General features: G+C 42.9%; 1 protein-coding gene across 1 annotated transcript in view; it reads right to left on the bottom strand.

The window, feature by feature from the left end:
* LOC127225083 (zinc finger protein Rlf-like) overlaps positions 1 to 18,312 on the bottom strand; it is a 63,365-nt gene extending 45,053 nt beyond the window's left edge. The window contains exons 1-2 of the mRNA XM_051188342.1: positions 18,219 to 18,312; positions 9,525 to 9,721 (exon numbers count right to left, since the gene is read on the bottom strand). Coding sequence (XP_051044299.1) covers positions 9,525 to 9,721; positions 18,219 to 18,312 — 291 coding nt within the window. The remainder of the gene's footprint in view (positions 1 to 9,524; positions 9,722 to 18,218) is intronic.
* Between the last annotated feature and the right edge of the window lie 1,468 nt (positions 18,313 to 19,780).

A 19,780-nucleotide genomic window follows, 5' to 3' on the forward strand; every position in this document is an offset into this window, starting at 1 on the left:
AGTGTTCTAATGCTGTGATGGGAAATCATGACCACGGCAACTCTTATATAGAAAAAACGGGAGGCAAGCTTCCCGTTTCAGAGCATGGCAGGCATTGTAGGCATGGTGCTGGAGAAGTAGCTAAGACTAAGTATATCCTAATCCAAAGGCAGTGAGAGATTTTGAAACCTCAAAGCCAGTGACATACCTCATCCAACAAGGCTACAACTCATCATCCTCTCAAACAGATCCATTTCTTGGTGACTGAACATTCAAACATATGAGCCTATGGAGATCAATCTTATTTGAACCACTACATTCCATTCCCCGGCCCCCGTAGACTTGTGGCCATATCATAATGCACAAATGCATTCAGTGGAGACTGAACCCACACCCTGAATCCTAATCACTGAACCATCTCTACAGTCCTGCATACTTTTAAAAAATATATAATTTATTTTTATTTCATTGATATTTTGTCTGCATGGTATGTCTGTGTGAGGGTATCAGAAGCCCTGGAACTGGAGTCACAGACAGGTGTCAGCTGTTGTGAGTGCTGGGAACTGAACATGGATCCTCTGCAATAGCAGCTAGTGCTCTTAACCACCAAGCCATCTCTCCAGCCCCTGCTAATTTTTGTAGGGTCCCAGTCCTTAGGTGAGTGACTTGTTCAAAAGAAGAGGTTCAGTGCCAGGGAGAGAACATGGGCTTAAGCCAATAAAACGTCTTTATTTGCCATCTGGCAACTACACTGGGTGTATGGGATCTCAGTGTTGTATGGAGCCTTCCTCAAGGTGAGCTTTTTAGCACAAAAATCATGTCTTGGGTTGACATACTTCAGTTAACAAGAACAGTTAGCCAGAAACTAAACTACAGAAGGCAAAAAGCAAGGTTAGTATAGTTAGAGACTTTCCCAGGACTATGGACTTCGATGGATTAGGTCTTTGTTTTCGTTTTGGTTGGTGGCGTTGTCTATGTGTTGTGTTATATGGCCTGAATGGTACTATCATCATGGAGTCAGTTGTGTTAAGGTCTGCGGGCCTACTAAGATCTGGGGATTGTTAGAGAGAGGAGAGATCCAACTTCCAAAAGTTGTTCTCTGACTTCCACATGAGCACCATCACAAACAAATAATAAATAAAATAAAAGTTAAAAAAAAAAAAGACTTGGAGATCTGCCTTGACTATGTATCAAGACTCAGCCTTTCTGGATGAGAGAAGGTGATTCTGTTATTGTTTTGCTTTGCTTTGAATTTTGGAAACAGAGTCTCATATGGTCCAGACTGCTGTCTAGCTTACTGTATAGCCAAGGACGACCTTGAACTTCTGATCCTTCTATGGCTACCTCCCCAGAAGTAGGACTGTGGGTGTGTACCAGCATAGCCAGCTTATGAGATGCTGAAGCCTGAACCTGGGGCCATGTGCCTGCTAGGCAGCTACTCTACCAACTGTGCCATGTCCTCAGTCTCGTCTGTTTTCTTGTTTTGTTTTGCTTTGTTTTATTTGAGACAAGTTCTTAAGTAGGTCAGGCTGGCTTCAAACTGATAAATGATAGACGAGGCTATCATTAAACTCCTAATCCTCCTCCTTCAGCCTCCACATATTGAGATAGACTCACTCCATTTTGCCACTCCATTTGTCTTAAAGAAAGAAACAGTCAGACTTCACTCTTTTTTTTCTTTTCTTGAGACAAGGTCTCTCTGTGTAGCCCTAGCTATCCTGGAATTTTCTCTGCAGGTCAGGATCGTCTCGAGCTCACAGAGATCCACCTGCTTCTGCCTCCTCAGTGTCTCCAAACCCCACTTAAGTTCCTCTTAAAGTTAGAGATGCACTCTGAAAAAAAAAAGAAAACACATATGTGTATTGGTGGGGTACATTTTTATACATGTGAACTAACAGAGGACCATTTTGCAAACAATATTTCCAGTTCACAAGTTATACTGTGTTGAGTATGAAGACATTACATTAAAACTTTGGTCATAGACAGGGTGTGGTTGTACACACCTTTAATCTTAGCCCTTAGGAGGCAGAGGTAGGCAAATCTCTATGAGTTTGAGCCCAGCCTGGTCTACATAGCAAGTTCCAGGTAAAGCAAAATTATGTGAGTCTTTGTCTTAAAAAACTAAAAATAAAACTAGAACAACAACAACAACAATCTCTGTTATATCAAATAGCTGAGTAGAGAGTAGACTAGTTGACTTGTTTTGCTTTGGGGGGAGTGGGCCCACACACATGGAAGGTAGAAGAGACCATTAGATACCCTGAAATTGAAGTCACAGAGCCTTCTCTCCTGAGTGCTGTGGTGGTTTGAATAGGCCCATGGGGAGCGGCACTATTAGGAGGTGTGACTTTGTTGGAGTGGGCGTGGCTGTTTTGGAGGAAGTGTGTCTTAGGAGTGGGGCTTGAAGGTAGGAAAGGGGAGGAGGGGTGTATGCTGGCTTTGAGGTCTCTGATGCCCAAGCCTGGCCCAGTGTGACACTCTCTTCCTGCTGTGTGACAATCCAGATGTGGAACTCTCTAGTACCATATCTGCCTGTGTGCCAACATGCTTGCCATCATGATGACAATGGTCTAAATCTCTGAATTGTAAGCCAGCCTCAGTCAAGGTGTCTCTTCACAGCAATAGAAACCCTAACTAAGACAGATGCTTTGAAATGAACCCAAATCTTCTGCAAGAGCAGCAAGCCCTCTTAACTGCCAAGACATCTTTTTGAAATCTCACTGGTCACTTTTTGTTGTTTTGAAGAAACGTTTAACAATTTAGAGCAGAGGCTGTAGGTTGGTGTCAGAGCACTTATTTAAACAAGGGTGAGGTTCTGTGTGCTGCCCAATACTGCTGAGGAATAACAGGAGAAGAAAAGAGGAGGGAAAGAAAAAAAAAAAAAAGATTGCACAAGAAGCAGAGTTAGGGGTGCATACCTTTAACCCTGGCACTTGGGAGGCAGAGGCAGGTGGATTTTTATTAATCTGAGGCCAGCCTGATCTACATATAGTGTTCCAGGACTGACTGCCAGGTCTACAGAGAGACCTTGTCTCAAATAACAAAACAAAACACAACAGAAAACCAAACTGAATGAGTTCATTGATTGTTTTCAAGGTGAAGGCCTGAAACTGGCTCATGTAAACTTTTAGATTTACGTTAATGCTGTATATCCCCACATTAATATTAAAAATTTCATATGCTTATGAAAATGGGAAAAGCTGTCAATACCTGATTTCTGCCTTGGGTTTTTCTACTCCCATTTATATACCTAGTACCATTGTTAGGTCCCATGGGGAGGCAGGGAGAATCTAACATTCAAAAATGAAACTAATAGGAAGAATTCAAAAAAGGGTTTTTTTGAGAATGAGTTAAGGATTCTTAAGCATGTTCTCCATGGTGGCGTGCTAGCTGGATGGATGTCCTTTGGCATAATTGTTACATGTTCAGCATGGGTCTCACACAGACTGGTATCTTCAAAAAGGCTAACCAGACTCAGGTCTCACTTGCCTCCAGCGAAGTGCTAACAGCTGCACTCTGGGAGCACAGATCTATTTTGAAGTCCTAAGCAACTTCTCTCACCAGGTGCCAGAAGGGAGTTTGCCAAACACAAGTGACCTGACAGTGTCTAATTTCCAAGTGCTGAGGGCACCAGGCCTGTAAGCAGGAGGTTTCGTCACCCCTCCAGGAGAGGGTGCACCCTGAAGAGCCTGTAGCAACCACTCACTGGATGCTGCTGGTATGTTTTCAGGCCTGGTTTTCTGTCCCAGCTATGGTAAAGCATTCTTCTAGTCCAGGCAGAGACATCCTCACTCCTCTTCTCTTTCAGTTAGTACTTGACAAACTAGAGGCAACCCCACTAACAATCTGAAAACTTTTTTAACCCCTCAGTGCTGGGGCTCGAACCAAAAGCTTTACCAATATAATTAGGCTCTCTCTTCCAGCTCCTGAAACACAAAGCAATTAAGTCCACTATTTATCAGCTATTGTAAATTCATGTAATTTTTATACCCAAGTCCTTTCTTTTCTTCCTCCTATCAGGGTCTCACTATGTAGTTCAGCTCCCAAATTATGACACAGAGACTTATTATTAGTTATGAATGTTTGGTCTTAGCTTACACTTGCTTCTTGCTAGCTCTTACAACATAACCTGTTTCTCTTCATCTGTGTTTTCTTGGGTCTTTTTACCTTTCTTTCTTTCTTTCTTTCTTTCTTTCTTTCTTTCTTTCTTTCTTTCTTTCTTCTGTTTGTTCTATTCTGTGGCTGGCTGGTGGTGCCTAGCTTCTGGCCCTGAATATGTCCCTCTCTTTCCTCCTTATTCTCTTCCTCCTCTTCTTCTCTCTCTCCTATCTATTCTCTCTGCCCTCCAGCCCCACCTATCACTCTACAGCATAGTTTTTGGCTGTTCAGCTTTTTATTAAACCAATCAAGTGCCTTAGGCAGGAAAGGTGAAACAGCAACACATCTTTACATAATTAAATGCAGTATAAACACAAATAGCATACCTTTACATAGTTAAACAAATGCTGCATAAATGTTAAATTCCCGAGCATAAACAAATGACACATCTTTGCCTAGTTAAAGTACTATTCCACAACATTTTCTCCTTTTTGTCTAAACAAAAGGAAGGGTTTTTTTGTTTTGTTTTTTTTTTAACCTTAGTAAAGCTATATACAACAAGAACAATTACTAAGTAAGGATTACATCTACAATATCTATTCTTTTTGTATTCATCAAATTCAGAGAAAATACTCCATTATCTAGTCTAACTTCATGAGTTCAAAGTTTTGTACCTAATTTACCTTCTATCATAACTAAGGAAAATCGTAACTATATCTATCTGGTATTTAACTCCATCAAAGATCCCAGAAGGATATAATATTACCTGAGTAAACAGAAAGTACTGTGCAAGCCATTTCCAAAACTATAAAAATGACAAACGTTCTGGCTTCCTGGACAGTCACCCAAGGTTCTTCCACAACATTGGGGCATCCATCTTTGACCTACAGGCCTAGAATATCTGGCAGACATTTTTCCATGAAGTAGGAATGTTGAAGAACTGTTTTGTCTAGTCTTGGCAAAGTTTAGCAGCCACTTTCCTGTGTGTCCTGAAGAATGTCTGGCAGACTTTTCTATGAAGCAGGAATTTTGAAGGACTGTCCTGCCTTATCTTGGTGAGAGTGTACTACCACCATCTGGATCTCTTTTCTTATGTTTCTGGGTTTTTTGGTTTTTTGTTTGTTTCTAAATGAAGTCTCATGCAACCAGAGCTAATCTGGAACTTGGTATATAGCTGAGGCTGATCTTGAACTCAGGATTCTCTTGTCTTTACCTCTCAAATGCTAAGATTACAGATACGCAACCCTCCTCCATCTCCTCCCCCACCAACACTCTTGTGCTAAGATGTTGGTCAACTTTTTTCTCTCTCTCTTTTTTTTTTCCACAAGACAAGAAAGAATACTATTTTTTTTTTCTTTTTTTGGCTCTTTGCTCTTTTGGGAGGCCTGTCACCCAGCTACCAAATAAATACACACAGGAATTATGAATGCTGGGTCTTTGTGTAGCTTGTTTCTTGCCAGTTTTTCTTTTATTATTCTGTCTACCTTTTGCATCTGGTCTTTTACCTTTCTCTATCTCTGTATTTCTTTTCTTTCCTTTTTATTCTTATTCTACGTCTGGTAGTGTGGCTGGGTGGCTGGCCCCTTCTTTTCTTTCTCCCTGATCTTTTTTTTCTCTCTTTCTTTCATTCTATTTCTTCTCTCTGCCTGCCAGCCCCGCCTATCTTTTCTTCTGCCTTGCTGTTCAGCTCTTTATTAGACCAATCAAGTGTTTTAGACAGGCAAACTAACACAGTGTCAGAGTTAACAAATACAACATAAAAGAATGCAACACACCTTTGCATCATTAAACAAATATTCCACAGCACAAATGAATGTAACATATCTTAAAATGATATCCCATGGAAGCTGGAGAGACCGGTCAGTGGTTAAGAACACTGGCTGCTCTACCAGAGGTCCCAGCAACCATATGGCAGCTCTCAACCATCTGTAATGAGATCTGGTGCCCTCTTCTGGCCTGCAAAGATACATGCAGGCAGAACACTATACAAAATAAATATATCTTAAAAAGTAATGAGTGGGTTTAGACAAAAACCGTTTTTTTCTTTTTAAATATGGCTATTTGCCATCTTGATTTCCCTGCTGACATAATTATCAACAACTAGTTCACTAACTAGTTCACCCAGGTGTTAAGTTAACATGAAAGAAACGTGGCAGATTTTGCAGGGTTCTCTAGATTCTTGGCTTCTTTTTTAAATACAAAATTTCTTTCAGCTGGATATGGTGGCACATGCTTTTAATCCCTGCACTGAATGAGACGGGGCAAGAGGGAGAATCTTTGTTAGTTTGAGGCTATTCTAGTCTACATAGTGAAACCCTGTATAAAATAATCAAAACCAGCTTTAAAATTCTTCTTATCATCTTACCATCATCATCATTGTTGAAAAAGAGAACGCTTTGGTTCGGTTTGTTTTTTCAACATTGCTGGGCATCAAGCACAAGACTGCATATATAATAGGCAAGCGTCCTACCTTTGAGCTATGAGCCTAGCTTCAAGGGTATCTTCGACTTCCACAAGCAGGAGAGAATGAGCGCAGAGAGGCAAGAAAGTAGTTAGACGCAACATGATTGTTGTGTCTAACAGCTAAATGTTGGTTCAAACTTTGGGAGTCTGACCCCAAGCAGTTTTATTTTAGGCACACTTAAGCATGTACAATCTGGTAAAAAACTATTCTTGGGATGAGTAACTCAATTCTGAGGGCACAGCAAAGTGTAACTAAATCTCTTTGAGGAAAAAAGTAAGCTAAATTCAGTTCAGAAACGACTACATTGAAATTCTATGTATACATGTATAAATACAACCTCCTATAGATTGACCAAGAAAAACAAATTTTAAAGCATTAAAAATGGAAGTGATTGCCCAGGCATGGTGGCACATGCCTTTAATCCCAGCATTCAGGAGACAGAGACAGTGAATCTCTATGAGTTTGAAACCAGCCTAGTCTATATAGAGAATTTCAGGCCAGCCAGGGTTACACAGTGAGATCCTGTCTCAAGAGAACAAAGGAAAGCCCCCCTCAAAGTGTTAAATTATTTGCTTGTTTATTTAGCTATTTTGGGGACAGGGTCTTGTGTAGCCCAGGGTAGCCTTCAACTGGCTATATAGCTAAGGATGGACTTGAGCTCTGGATCTTCCTGCCCTTTTCTCCCAAGAGTTAGGATTACAGGCTTGTGCTATCATGCCCAGCTCAATTAATGGTTTATGGGCAAGCTGGTTCTATGAGATGTTCTGTCCAAACTTTGATGTACTGCACAATGCTTTCATGCACTTGCAAAGCTCTCTTGTCTAACCTGCACTTACATACCACAATGATAACATGGTACACACACATATATATAATAATAAACAGCATTTTCTTAAGAGGGACATGGGTGGCACCTCATCCTCACCTCACCAAGAAACTACTAGAGTTTCTACCGGATCAAAGAAGAATTTTATAAGACTATAATGGATCAAGAGACAAACCCTATGGTTGCCTTGAAGGTCCTGATGCCATACATGTCAAACTAATATCTTCTGGTTGTGTTTGGTGATGCACTCTTTATTCCTAGCACTCTGAGGCAGACATAGGTGGACCTCTGGTAGTTTGAGCGAGACTGCTCTAGATGTCGAGTTCCAGGACAGCCAGAGCTACATAATGCTAAGTCCAAAGTGCCCCCCCCAAAACAAAGCAAAACAAAACGAAAGGGCAGTGCTGGTGACAATGTCCCAAACAGGACTTGGTCAGGTAAATAGAAGGATTGCTATTGGGTAAACAGAGGCCTAAAGGTGGTTTCTGCTTACCAGGAAACTCTCTTTATCCCATCAGCGACCTTAACTAGGATTCCAAACAGCCTATGTCAGCTCAAAAACCCCACCTTGTTGATTGTTAAATAAAAATCTGCTTGCTTTCCTGCCATTTTGCATCCCCCTACAGTGCCCCAGAGAGAGAGATAGCCTTGGCAGTTTGATCCCCAATAAACTCCCCTCTCTACCCATGGAGTGGTCCAGTTCAGCAGTTTCACTGTGCCCTTGTGACTTAAAAACGAGACAAAACAAAATTTCAGGACCTTTTGATGGCTGTGAATGAAAAAGAGAACATAAAGTGGTGGTGCACGCCTTTAATCCCAGCACTTGGGAGGCAGAGGCAGGCAGATTTCTTTGAGTTCAAGGCCAGTTCTGGTCTACAGATCAAGTTCCAGGACAGCCAAGGCTACACAGAGAAAAAAATCAGAGGGAGACAAACCAGGAGTGGCCATGCTCACTTGTAACCTCATGCCCTGATTAGTGTTTGTTTTGCCAACTTGACACAAGCTAAAGTCATCTGAGAAGACCACATTGGAGAAAACGCCTCCACCAGATTGGCTCATAGGCAAAGCCTGTAGGACACTTTCTTGATTAATGATTGATGTAGAAGAACCCAGTCCATTGCGGGTGGTGCCAACCCTCCTAGTGATCCTGGGTTGTGCAAGAAATTAGTGGAGTTAATGGTTCTCCGTGACCATGTGGGTGCTGGGAACTAAATTCAAGTCCCCTGGAAGAGCAGCAAGTATTTTTTTTAACTACAAAACTATTTCTCCAGTCCCCATATTTGTAAGTTTGGGAAATTGCTCTCCTAGTGAAATAATCTTATTGATCTCTTCCCCTCTTTCTATCCCTTTTAGTTTTGGTAATTGCTTATAAAACAGAAGTTAATATGCCCTATATTCACTTTCTCATTTCATATAGCAAGACCCCACTTTCCAATATAGATATCACTTTTAATTATCTAATTTTGCGGGAATATTTCATAGATACATGTAATATATCGTAGTCATACCCAATTTACACTCCCTTCCTTCAGATTCCTGTGTTCCCTAACGTATCCTCAATTTCCCTCCCAGTATCATGTCTTAGTGTTATACTGCTGTGAAGAGACACTATGACCAAGGCAACATAAAGAGAGAAGAAAGCATTTAATTGGGGGCTTGTTTACAGTTCCAGAGGGTTAGTTTATTATCATCATGGTGGCAGACAACACTGTAAAAGTAGCTGAAAGCCTTATTTATCTAATCTGTTGTTGTTGTTGTTTGCTCTTTGGCTCTTTTGGGGTTTTGGGGGGCCAAAATCTCAAACCCCATTAGTGATACACTTTCTCCAACAAGGTCACACCTTCTAATCCTCAGTTCCAGGAATTCAAACATAAGACCCTATCAGAACCATTCTCATTCAGGCCATCACACCATCTTACATGTTTTCTACCCACCCCACCCCCCACCCCCGCCTTAGGATGATGGGGTTTGATGCAGATGTTTCATCTTTGAATACTCAGTCCCTCATTCTCCGTTTTAAGGGCACTAACTACTACCCTCTGTAATAAAAACCCACCTGTCCCATCGACAAGTGCACCCTCGGCTGCATTTCCCCCTTAGGACTAACAGGAAGTTTAGTGGATCATGTACCCTTTATTGTTGGTTTACATTTCAAACCTGTGTACGTTTAGCTACAATGTTGAATAAATGATTGGTTGATGTCAGTGTTGACTTGATCCTAATGAGGCCGACTGTGTGCTCTGGAAAGGGGTCTTCATTGTTCTGTGTCACCTGTCCCTTCATTAGTTCAGAGTCTTCCCAGTAACAGCTGCAGCTCCCAGCATAGCCCTTCTTCCCGATGGTCGCACAGTAGGCTAAGGACAAATTTAGGATTTTAGAAAGATCTGGTAAACCCAGAATGGGCTGGGGTGGGTAGGGTAGAGATAGAAGGATCACAAAGGCTTGCTTATCTGGACCTGGTAGCACACATCTGTCATCCTACATCTCAGAAAGTGGAGGCATAAAGATCTGAAATTCAGAATTATCCTTGGCTACTATGCAGAGAATCCAAGGTCAGGCTGGATACACATACATATGGGAGGGAAGCTGGGGAGATGGTTCAGTCACAAAGAGGACCTGGTTCAATTGTTAGCATTTGTGTAAAAGTAAGCTGGGCTCTGAGAGGTATACCTGTAGTTCTAAGGAAATAGAAAAAGAGGATCCCAGGGGCTTGATAGCAGCCATTCTAGCCTAATTAGTGGACCACATGGTCAGTGAGAGACCTTGTCTTAAAAAATATAGAGAGCTGGAGAGACGGCACTGTGGTCAAGAGCAAGCAAGCACTGGTGCTTTTGCAGAGGTCCAGGTTCAGACCCCAGCATCCATGTGGCTGATCACAACTGTGTCTCCTCTGCACGGCCAGAGTACTGAGCTTGGCGGAGGGTGTCGGGATTGAAACACTTAACGGGCCACCATGAGAAGTGAAGAGGAAGCGGCTGCCATTTATTACAGAGAGTAATACCCAAGCCAGGGGTAAGCATAGGAGGAAATCATGCACCACCCACACCTGGGGTCAAGGCATGGGCACTGCACACCAGAAAGTTCTGAGAACAACCTTGTTTGATCAACCTTGAGAGCACCGGAGTTCTACAGCGGGGTGGGGAGGAAGAGAGCTATAAGGGACAAGTACTTAAATTTTCCAACACAACTGTCCATAACTCCAGTTTCAGGGATCCCCTTACCCTCTTCTGGTCTCTGGTGGCACTGGGTATCTGAAGAGACTCATACACACAAAGCAAAATGGATACATATGTAAGTACAGAAACGCACAAAATAAGGATTTTAAACTCATTTAAAAATTGTTTTTTATTTATGTGTGGTGTTTGTGTGTTCACCACATGTCTGCAAGTGCTTGCCAAAACCAAAAAAGGGTGTCAGAGTCCCTGAAAGTCTGACTTATGTGCTTGGAACTCATGTGTTCTTAAATTTAAAGTATATTTAAAGACCAGCAAGATAGTTCAGTGGGTCAAGGTGCTTGCCACCAGGCCTGATAATCCAAGTTCGGTCCCTGGAGTGCTTGGGGTAGGAGAAGAGTCCAGACTTCCACATGTGGTCCTGTGACCTCCACACACACTCCACAGCATAAGTGGCACACAATGTATTTTAAAAATAGAAATGATGTGTGTATAGGACAGATATGTTAATTAGCCTTCTCATTTTGTTCCTACAGATGAAAGTGAATAATCAAGTGCTTTTAGCAGAAGTTTAAGTCTCCTAGGCAACCATTATCATCATAACTTACATTATACAAAGCTAATGGGAGACTAACAATGTATTACCCAGCTGTATGGTCTCCAAAATCAGTAATATTTTTAATTAAATAAGAGTAGGTGAAGCTATAGTAATTATTTAGGTTTTACCCTTAGTAACAATACTATAAGAAAATGATATGATGGAAATAGAAGTTACCATACAGAAAGAGCTAATTGTTGTATTCTATAAGATCCAATAATAGTTGGGCAGTGGTGGTGCACACCTTTAATCCCAGCATTCGGGAGCCAGAGACAGGCAGGTGGGTCTCTATGAGTTCAAGCCCAGCCTGGTCTAAAGAACGAGTTTCAGGATCTCAAAAAAGAAAAAAAAAAAAAGAAAAGAAAAGAAAAGAAAGAAAGAAAGAAAGAAAGAAAAAGAAAAAAAAAAAAAAAACCCAGCAACAACAAACAAAATCCAATAATGGTCTGACCTTGTTGCTAAAATTCTTTCTCAGGAGGAGACATAAACAGTATCTATGTCTTCTTCTTTTGGTCCCAAGGACAAGTGAATGAAAAGAAGAAATAAAAAGGAGAGGGAAGGGGAGAGAGGGGAACCAGGTGCAGCAGCCAGAAGGCCCAAACTAGATGGGGGGGGGGGTTGCAACCAAAATGGTTGGATTTTATAGGGAAGAGCAGCCCAGCCCCCTGGGCTGGAGAGTTCAGTGTAGGGGTGGGGTGTGCCAGCCAGGAGGACCCTGTAACAAGTAGGGGTTGTGGGATGCAGGAAGAACCTGGCCATCAGCATTCGCATTGATGTGTTAAGTAGGCACCTCAGCCATCTGTCCCGGGGTTGAAATCTAATAGTAAGGTTCCACCAAAGGTCAGCCTGGGGAACCAACAAGCTTGTTTAAAAGGCTTACTTAGAGCAACTGCCCCACACTATGCAGCTGGGATAGGCAGAATTCAACCAAATGCAGCATGGGCTTTTTCTAGCCCTGGCCACTAGAGGACTCCAGCGATACCTCTGCACCAACCAGGAGCCTGCCTGGTGTGGCGCCTCTCTCTTGGTGATGAGGAAGCATGGTCATAACCAGGGCCACGATAGACTGAGTGGGACACAGGGGTGGGATGGTCTGACCCTGGCTTCAAGGAGAACACACAGGCCCAGCAGGCAGACAGGCACTCCTATGGTGATCGAATTATGGTGTGGTATGGAAGAGAGAGAGAGAGAGAGAGAGAGAGAGAGAGAGAGAGAGAGAGAGAGAGAGAGAGAGAGAGAGAGAGAGAGAGAGAGAGAGAGAGAGAGAGAGAGAGAGAGCGCTTCATGTCCTTTAAGAGGAGAAAGAAGTGAGGAGTGGGTGGCGTGATCGCCACTCAGGGCCACGGTGTTGTCTGTGCCTGGTCTGCTACTGGGGCCCATGTCTGGATTCACGGCTCTGAAATAACCACAGTCTGGATGTCCGCGGCTCTTGAATCCAGCAAAGGCAGAGAGGCTAGGACTGTACAGAATCGGCCCCACCCTTCACTGGCTGTCACACTAGGGAGAACTGGCCTTGCCCCTGGCAGACTGAAGCACTCAGGAAAGAGAGTCCTACCCCTCACCTGGGCAGCACCAGGTGAGCTGGGCAGCAAACAGGGAGCTGACCCTGTCTGCAGGGGCATGGGTGAACGGGCCATGAGGCAGTGAGAACGAGAGAGCAGGTGGCACCCCTCTCGTATGCCATGTGGCAGCATGGGTGAGGGGAAGATGCCCTCCTCCCCTCGACTTTCGACGCCTGCAGCAGGTGGGGAACTGACCCAACCCCTCATCAGCTGCAGCACTCGGGAGAACAGGCCAGGTGTCTCACCTGGGCAGCACAGTAGAGTTGACCCTGTAGAGGGGGTGCAGGTGAGTCAGCCCTGAGGGCATGCTGGGGCATAGCTGGTAGGTACCGCCTCCCTAGTCTGTAGAGTGGTGGTCCGAGAGAGGAAAGATGCCCTCCTCCTGCCCCTATTACTTTCAGCTGGTGAGGGAGCTGACCCTCCCCTTTACCAGTTGCAACATTCAGGAAAGCAGGTCTTGCATCTCATCTGGGCAGCACAGCACAGCTGACCCTATTGACAGGGGTATTTGTAGTGAGATATCTACCCCGCCCACATCTGTAGTGCTGACCACGCCCAGATGGATTCGGACATGATGGGGAATGGTTTTAGGTCTGGGGTCCGGACACAAGTGGCTCTCTTGCTTCTGGTCTGGTCACAGAGGGCAGCCTGGGTGAATCCTTGGTTCTGGAACTTGTGGCGGTCACCTGCTTCTTGTGTAAGTCCCCTAATAAACGTCACTTAGCCTGTACTGAGTCTTGTGAATTTTGGTTGATCCTCCCCCACCCCCATCGCAATATCTGCCAGCACTACAGGTGTGAGTAGGGTGGATATCTCACTACAATTCCCCTTTTAGTATTAAGAAAAAGATTTGGGCTTGATACAAAACTATATACAAAGATAGAAAATATCAAGTATGCTCTAGGAGGAAGAAAAGTAAGAAACACACTTAAGACCTAGCGCCAGTGAAGCAACAAGAGCAAATGGCAAGAATTACAGGCACTGGTAAGCCACCCCAAGAATGACAGCATGGGAGATTTGGCTTCATTTCTCATTTGCCATGTGGTGGTGTGGGTGAGAGAGAGATTCTCCCCCCCCCTCGGCCCCCCACAACCACCCCTCGACACCTGTGGGTGTTAGGTTATAAGAGCTGCCCATACCCCTCACCAGCTGTAGTAGGGAGAGTGGCTCTTGTACCTTTCCTGGGCAACACAGTAGAGCTGGCCCTGATGGTCCAGGTGTGGGAGAGCTGACTCTAAGGGTATGAGAGTTGGAGAATGGACCGTGCCTCTTGCTCATCACTTCAAGCCAGGACAATGCTGGAGACCTGCCCTGGTGTTGAAAATGGGAGAGGTGGTGTGCTGACCAACCCTGCAACTACCCAGTCCCAGAACCAGGGTTATGAGTTGGTCCACCCCAACATCCATCCCATCTATGATCTGTGGGAGCATGTAAAGGAGCTGGTCCTGCAGGATCTCCACAACACAGCAACAACCAGAGGCCTCAAACCAGACCAATGACTCTTTGTAATGAACACTTGCAAGCAAAGATATATGGATAAAAGGGCTTACTGTGTGACTCACTGTGTCACACTGCAGCTTCCGTGATGAGATTTTTCTCTTTCCTTCTTAAATTTTATTCTATCTTGGGGGAGGGCTTGCAAGGGCTGAGGGCAGATACCAAAGGCTGGAGAAATAATTGGGATCAAGATGCATGACATGAAAGACACAAAGAATAAATTTTAAAAGTAAAAATAAATAAATAAAAGGTTTACTTATAGAGCCTGGGTGACATTAAAGTGGCCCCACTGGATTGTCTGCAGCTAGAATGGATAACTCCCTCAGGGCTGTACAGATGGAGCCCCCTCCCCTAGTCCTTCCCTGCATAAATACTATAGCTCTTCCTTGATACCCCAAGACCACATGAGTAATGCAGATAGAATTGCATAAAACTGATTGGGAGGGGTGACTAGATACTCAAGTGAGGGTTTCATGACCCTCCCCACCCCTCCGTTCTAGGGGAAATGTCAACAGTCAATAAACCCAGCTGTGATGATCTATTGGGAGCAGATCCTTCCAAACTCCTGAAGATGGCAGCAGAGCAGTTCAGACGACAGTCAAGTACAACAGACTTGAATGCTCATTAATGCAGTCTTGGAAAGTTTTAGTAAATTATGCCATGCCTGCTAGCTAGACATAATAAGGAATATATTAGAACCCCTGGAAACATAAAAAATTTTGTGAGATGCCACAGAAGAGTTTAATGGCTGTTGGGCGAATGAATAAAGCAGTAAGACCTTTGCATTTGGCAGACAGTCCTTCCACAGTGATTATCAGGTGCTTAGAGCCAGGACTGAGCCCAGGCTCTCCATGTCTGGACTCTGCAGTTGGCTATGCATAGTGACATTTCTTCACCAAAGAAACCACAACAAAGGACTCTAAGAGTCAGGCTCCATCTGGGCTGAGACCTGAATCTTGGGGATGTTCTCAAAAGGAAAGTTTTGATTGTGTCTTTATATCTGCAAAATAGCAAAAAGATACCTGTGTATGGATAAAATCTGGAATGCAGTGTATAAAAGGTAGTTGCTTTGTTTGCCAGGGGGAAATTTAAAGACTTTCTTTTTCTGTGATGCTAGGGCACTTTGTGATCTGTACTGGAGAATGAACTCCAGGCCTTGTATATGTTAAGCAAACTCTGCCACTGTGCTACACCCATAGCCCTCCACCACTTTGAGTCAAGGTCTCTTTTTGTTTTTTTGTTTTTTTTTTTTTCATTTGTTCTCTGATGGGAGATGTCATTCTGTATATGTTTCTCATACTGGTTAATAATAAAGCACTGTTGGCCAATAGGAAAGGAAGATAGGAGGGACTAGGAGACAAGGAGGAAATAGGAAGTAGGAAGGAGGAGTCAAGATGGAGAGTCTGAAGAAAGCAGTATGCCGCCGGCTCCCCGGTAAGAGAAATACATAGATCAGCAGAAATGGGTTAATAATTATGGCAGAGCTAGCCGAGAAGAAACAAGTAATAGGGCCAACAGCATTATATCTAATACAGAGTCTCTGTGTATTATTTGGGGCTGGCGGCATGGCGGCGGGACAAGACCAGCGGCAGCAGGAAGAAAAACAGTACTCGTTACAGTTCTCTTTCTTTTCCTTCCTTTCATCTGTCCTTCCTTCCTTCCTTCTTTTTTTCTCAACACAGGGTTTCTCTGTGTAGCCCTGGCTGTCCTGAAACTCGCTTTGTAGACCAGGCTGGCCTTAAATTCAGAGATTCGCCTGCCTCTGCCTCCTGAGTGCTGGGATTAAAGGCGTGCACCACTATGGCTGAGACAAGGTTTTTCTTTGTGGCCCTGGCTAGTCTGGCTTTAAACTCACAGAGATCCGTCTGCACCTATCTTCTAAGTGATAGGATTAAGGCAAGTATCCCTACACCTAGCCTCCTAGCTCCCTTGGGAATATTTTAAATTTTGAGACAAGGTCTCAGTAAGTTATTCAGGCTGGCCTTAACTTGTGATCCTTCTGCCACTGGTCCCAAGTTGGGGAGATTACAGATGTGTACTACCATGCCTTAGCTTCAGACTTTTGAATAAAATGTTTTCAAGAAAAGAGGCCTCAAGTTGTGGCTCATGCCAGTAAACCCAGCATTCAGGAGATTGAAGCTGGAAGATAACTATGAGTTCAAGGTCAGCAGGAGCTATATAATAAGGCCCTCTCAGAATCAAAAGTAACAACAAGACAGATTTCTCCTTAACCTTCAACTCAGTGTCACTAAGTGAAGATGAAAATCAGGTTAGTGGATGGCTTAATGCTGGTCTTATCCAACACACTCTTAGACCTTGCCAATAACTCATCCTCCAGAAAATGTCCTGGATCTTTAATTGTTCTAAATTCTAATAAAAACACAACATCTGCTTTCTCAGAACTTGCATATTAGAACAATGCCAGCCCCACACAGCTTTTAATTGTTTGACAAGTTCAACCATTTGTATAATGAATTCTAGTCTTTTCCACCACCCCCTCATTCTTTATTCTTCCTCTTGCTCATGCTGCACTCCCCTCTACAAGTTGCCCTCTTACCTTCATGCTTTCTTTTTGGGGTGCAGCCCCCTGAGTTTAATTAGAGTTTCTTGCCTTTGCAGGGTGGAGGATTACTCACTGGAGCAGGCCAACTGATCAGTGATTCTACCACTGACAAAAATAGTTGCCAACTAAGGATGTCCAATGTGGCTCTTTAAGTGTAAATACATTAAAATTAAATAAAATTAAGCTGGACATGGTAGCATGTGTCTGTAATTGTAGCAAGTGGGAGGCAGAGACAGGGAGGTCAGGAGTTTGAGGCTAGCCTTGGCTATAAGAGACCCTGTCTCAAACCAGCTCAAACAAACAAAACACCCAAACACCAACAAGCTAACATACAGACAGACAAACAGAAAAATCCAGTCATGGTGTCTTTAATCCCAGCACTTGGGAGGCAGAGGTAGGTAGTTTTCTGTGAGTTAGAGGCCAGCCATGTCCTTGTACTGAGTTCCAGGATATGTAGAGAGACCTTCCTCAAAAAACAAACAAAAACATCAAAACACTTAAATAGATCTTCCTTCCTTCCTTTCTTTTTTCTTCCTCTTTCCCTTCCTTCCTCCCTCCCTCCCCTCTTTTTTGTTGCTTTTGAGACAGGATCTCATTTAGCCCAGGCTGGCCTCTACCTCCTGGTTCTCCTGCTTCCTCCCAAGTCCTGAGATTACAGATGTTATGTCACCAGGTCCAGCTCTCATCTATTCAGTTCACTGGCCACATATCAAATTTTAGGAGTCACATGAAACTAATGGCTACTTACTGTGTTTAACAGAAAGATGCCAAATCATTTCCATCATTGTAAGAGTTTAGTCACTCAGTGTCATTTTAGAGAGAGCAGTCTGACAATCAATTTTTAGAAATGGACAAAGGGTTGGAAGTATATGTCATTGGGCAGAGTGCTTGCAGAAGTGTAGATCATTTGGTAGAGTATCTGCCTACCATGCAGCAAGCTCTGTGTTCAGTACCCACCACTGCATATATATCACGTGAATACTCCTGTAATCCCAGAACTTGGGAGGTAGAGGTGGGAGATCAGATGTTCAAGATCATCCTCAAATATAATGAGAGCTTAAAGTCAGACTGATGTATGAGAGACCCTGTATTTAAAAAAAGGGGGGTGTGGGAGGAAGAGTAGGGATTGCTCTAAAGCAAGAGATTTCAGTTTATAAAAATAACTAATTGTATCCTTCCTCACATGGTATGAAGAACACCAATTTCTGGAGCCCCTGTACTCTATACTGATGCAAATTAAACAGGAAAGGCATTTTATAAGTCAGGAAATTTAAGTGGCTCAAAGCCCTTGTGATTCTGTTCAAAAGTGAGAATTATATGCTATTCTCATGGTATTCATCTACATAGGTCTTTACATTTTTTACTCTGTGTGACAAAATATCATTCCTAAAGTATTATCTTCTGTCTGCATAAGAGTTCCTATAGGAGAATCTGTAGAGAGTAGTCTGACCAGGATACAGTCAAGCTCTGGATCCAAGGAATCCACATGTACATCTTGTAGTTTCTTTGCTGCCAAAGCCAATTCTCTCAGCTGATAATTTTCTTGGGCCATTTACGTCCTTATCATCTTGTAAGGTTTGAAATCAATTACTTAGTTCTTGAGTTGTCAATCCAGTGTGGGCCATAGCAAGTTAATATCTTCCAACAATTTTTGAAAATCACTAAGAATTCATAATGGATCTCTCTTGATTTGCACTTTCTGAGGTTGAATTCTTTGTAAACCTATCTTTTATTCTAGGTAGTTAATAAGATCTCTTCTTTGTATTTTTCAGGATCCATTTGTAACTCCCAATAAGGCAAATTTTTCTTTACTTCAAACATTTTTTCCTAAGGTATCTTTGTCTGAATAAGCTAGTAATATACCATCCATATAATATTGAATTATAGATTGATAAAACTTTATGAATTATTTTCAATGGCTGTTGCATTAAATATCAATACAAGGTGGTGCTATTTAATATCACTTGTGGGAGAACTTTCCACTGACTCTTTTAACATGCTTGGAATTATAAATAGGTACTGTGAAAGCAAATTTTTCTCTATATTGTTCATTTAAAGGTATAATAGAAAAGCAGTCTTTAAAATCAATCACCCTTTATTTAACTGCAATATCTGGTACCAGAAGTGGGGTTAGGATTTTCACGGGACCTGGGTTTCACCCAGGTGCCAGATGCCGTTCCCCTCCCCCACCATCCCCAACAGGCAGGGTCCCTTGCCTAACCAGGTGGACTCACCACAGCTTTGGGATATTTGCCTCTTCCTTACATCTCCTTTGCTGCCACAGCTGGCCTGAGAAGGCACTCACTGCTTCTCATTTTTTGCCCATTTCCGCACTGCACTTTGCATTCGCGCAGAGCCGCTTGGCACCACCAGCTCCTCCTTGTATTTTTAAAACCATTTTATTCTTTTTCTCTCCCAAGCCTACATATATTTTAGACAACACTGTAAACCTTTAGAGGTTTTATTAATGCGAATCTGTTTTTACTGTAAATCTTTATCTTTTTGTGGCCACCAGTCTTTTACCTGGTAAACAACAACATTGCTGAAATGAAATTCATAGTTGTTTCTGCGGCGGTTTACCAAATATGGTGGTGGGGTACTTTTACCACCAGCACTGAAAGCTGTGCCCACTGCCTTGGTCTGCGCTGCCATCCAACAAGCATGCTGCCGGCTTGGAGATGTGGTCACTGCCATTGCCATCTCTCATACACACCAATAAATTGTTAGCAGAGTTGTATGTATAATTTAACACAGATTATAGATAGTTACCTATGATAGTCAAAACTTAGAATTAAGTTAGTTAGGTTTTCAAGATGTATTTGAGATGGATAGGTATTCTTCAAACCTTTCAAAGACCTACAGAATGTGGCATTTAAAAAGGCTTAGGGTTTTTCTTGACAATGAGGCACAACTGTTCCTTGCAACACCACCTGCATCAGAAAGGAAGATGGAAGATGGACATAGAAGAAATGTGTTATGAAGTTTGCTTTCAATATAGCAAGACTAGCCATTTGGACAAG

Source organism: Phodopus roborovskii, unplaced genomic scaffold (genome assembly GCF_943737965.1).
Source record: "Phodopus roborovskii unplaced genomic scaffold, PHOROB, whole genome shotgun sequence".
Taxonomy (NCBI): domain Eukaryota; kingdom Metazoa; phylum Chordata; class Mammalia; order Rodentia; family Cricetidae; genus Phodopus; species Phodopus roborovskii.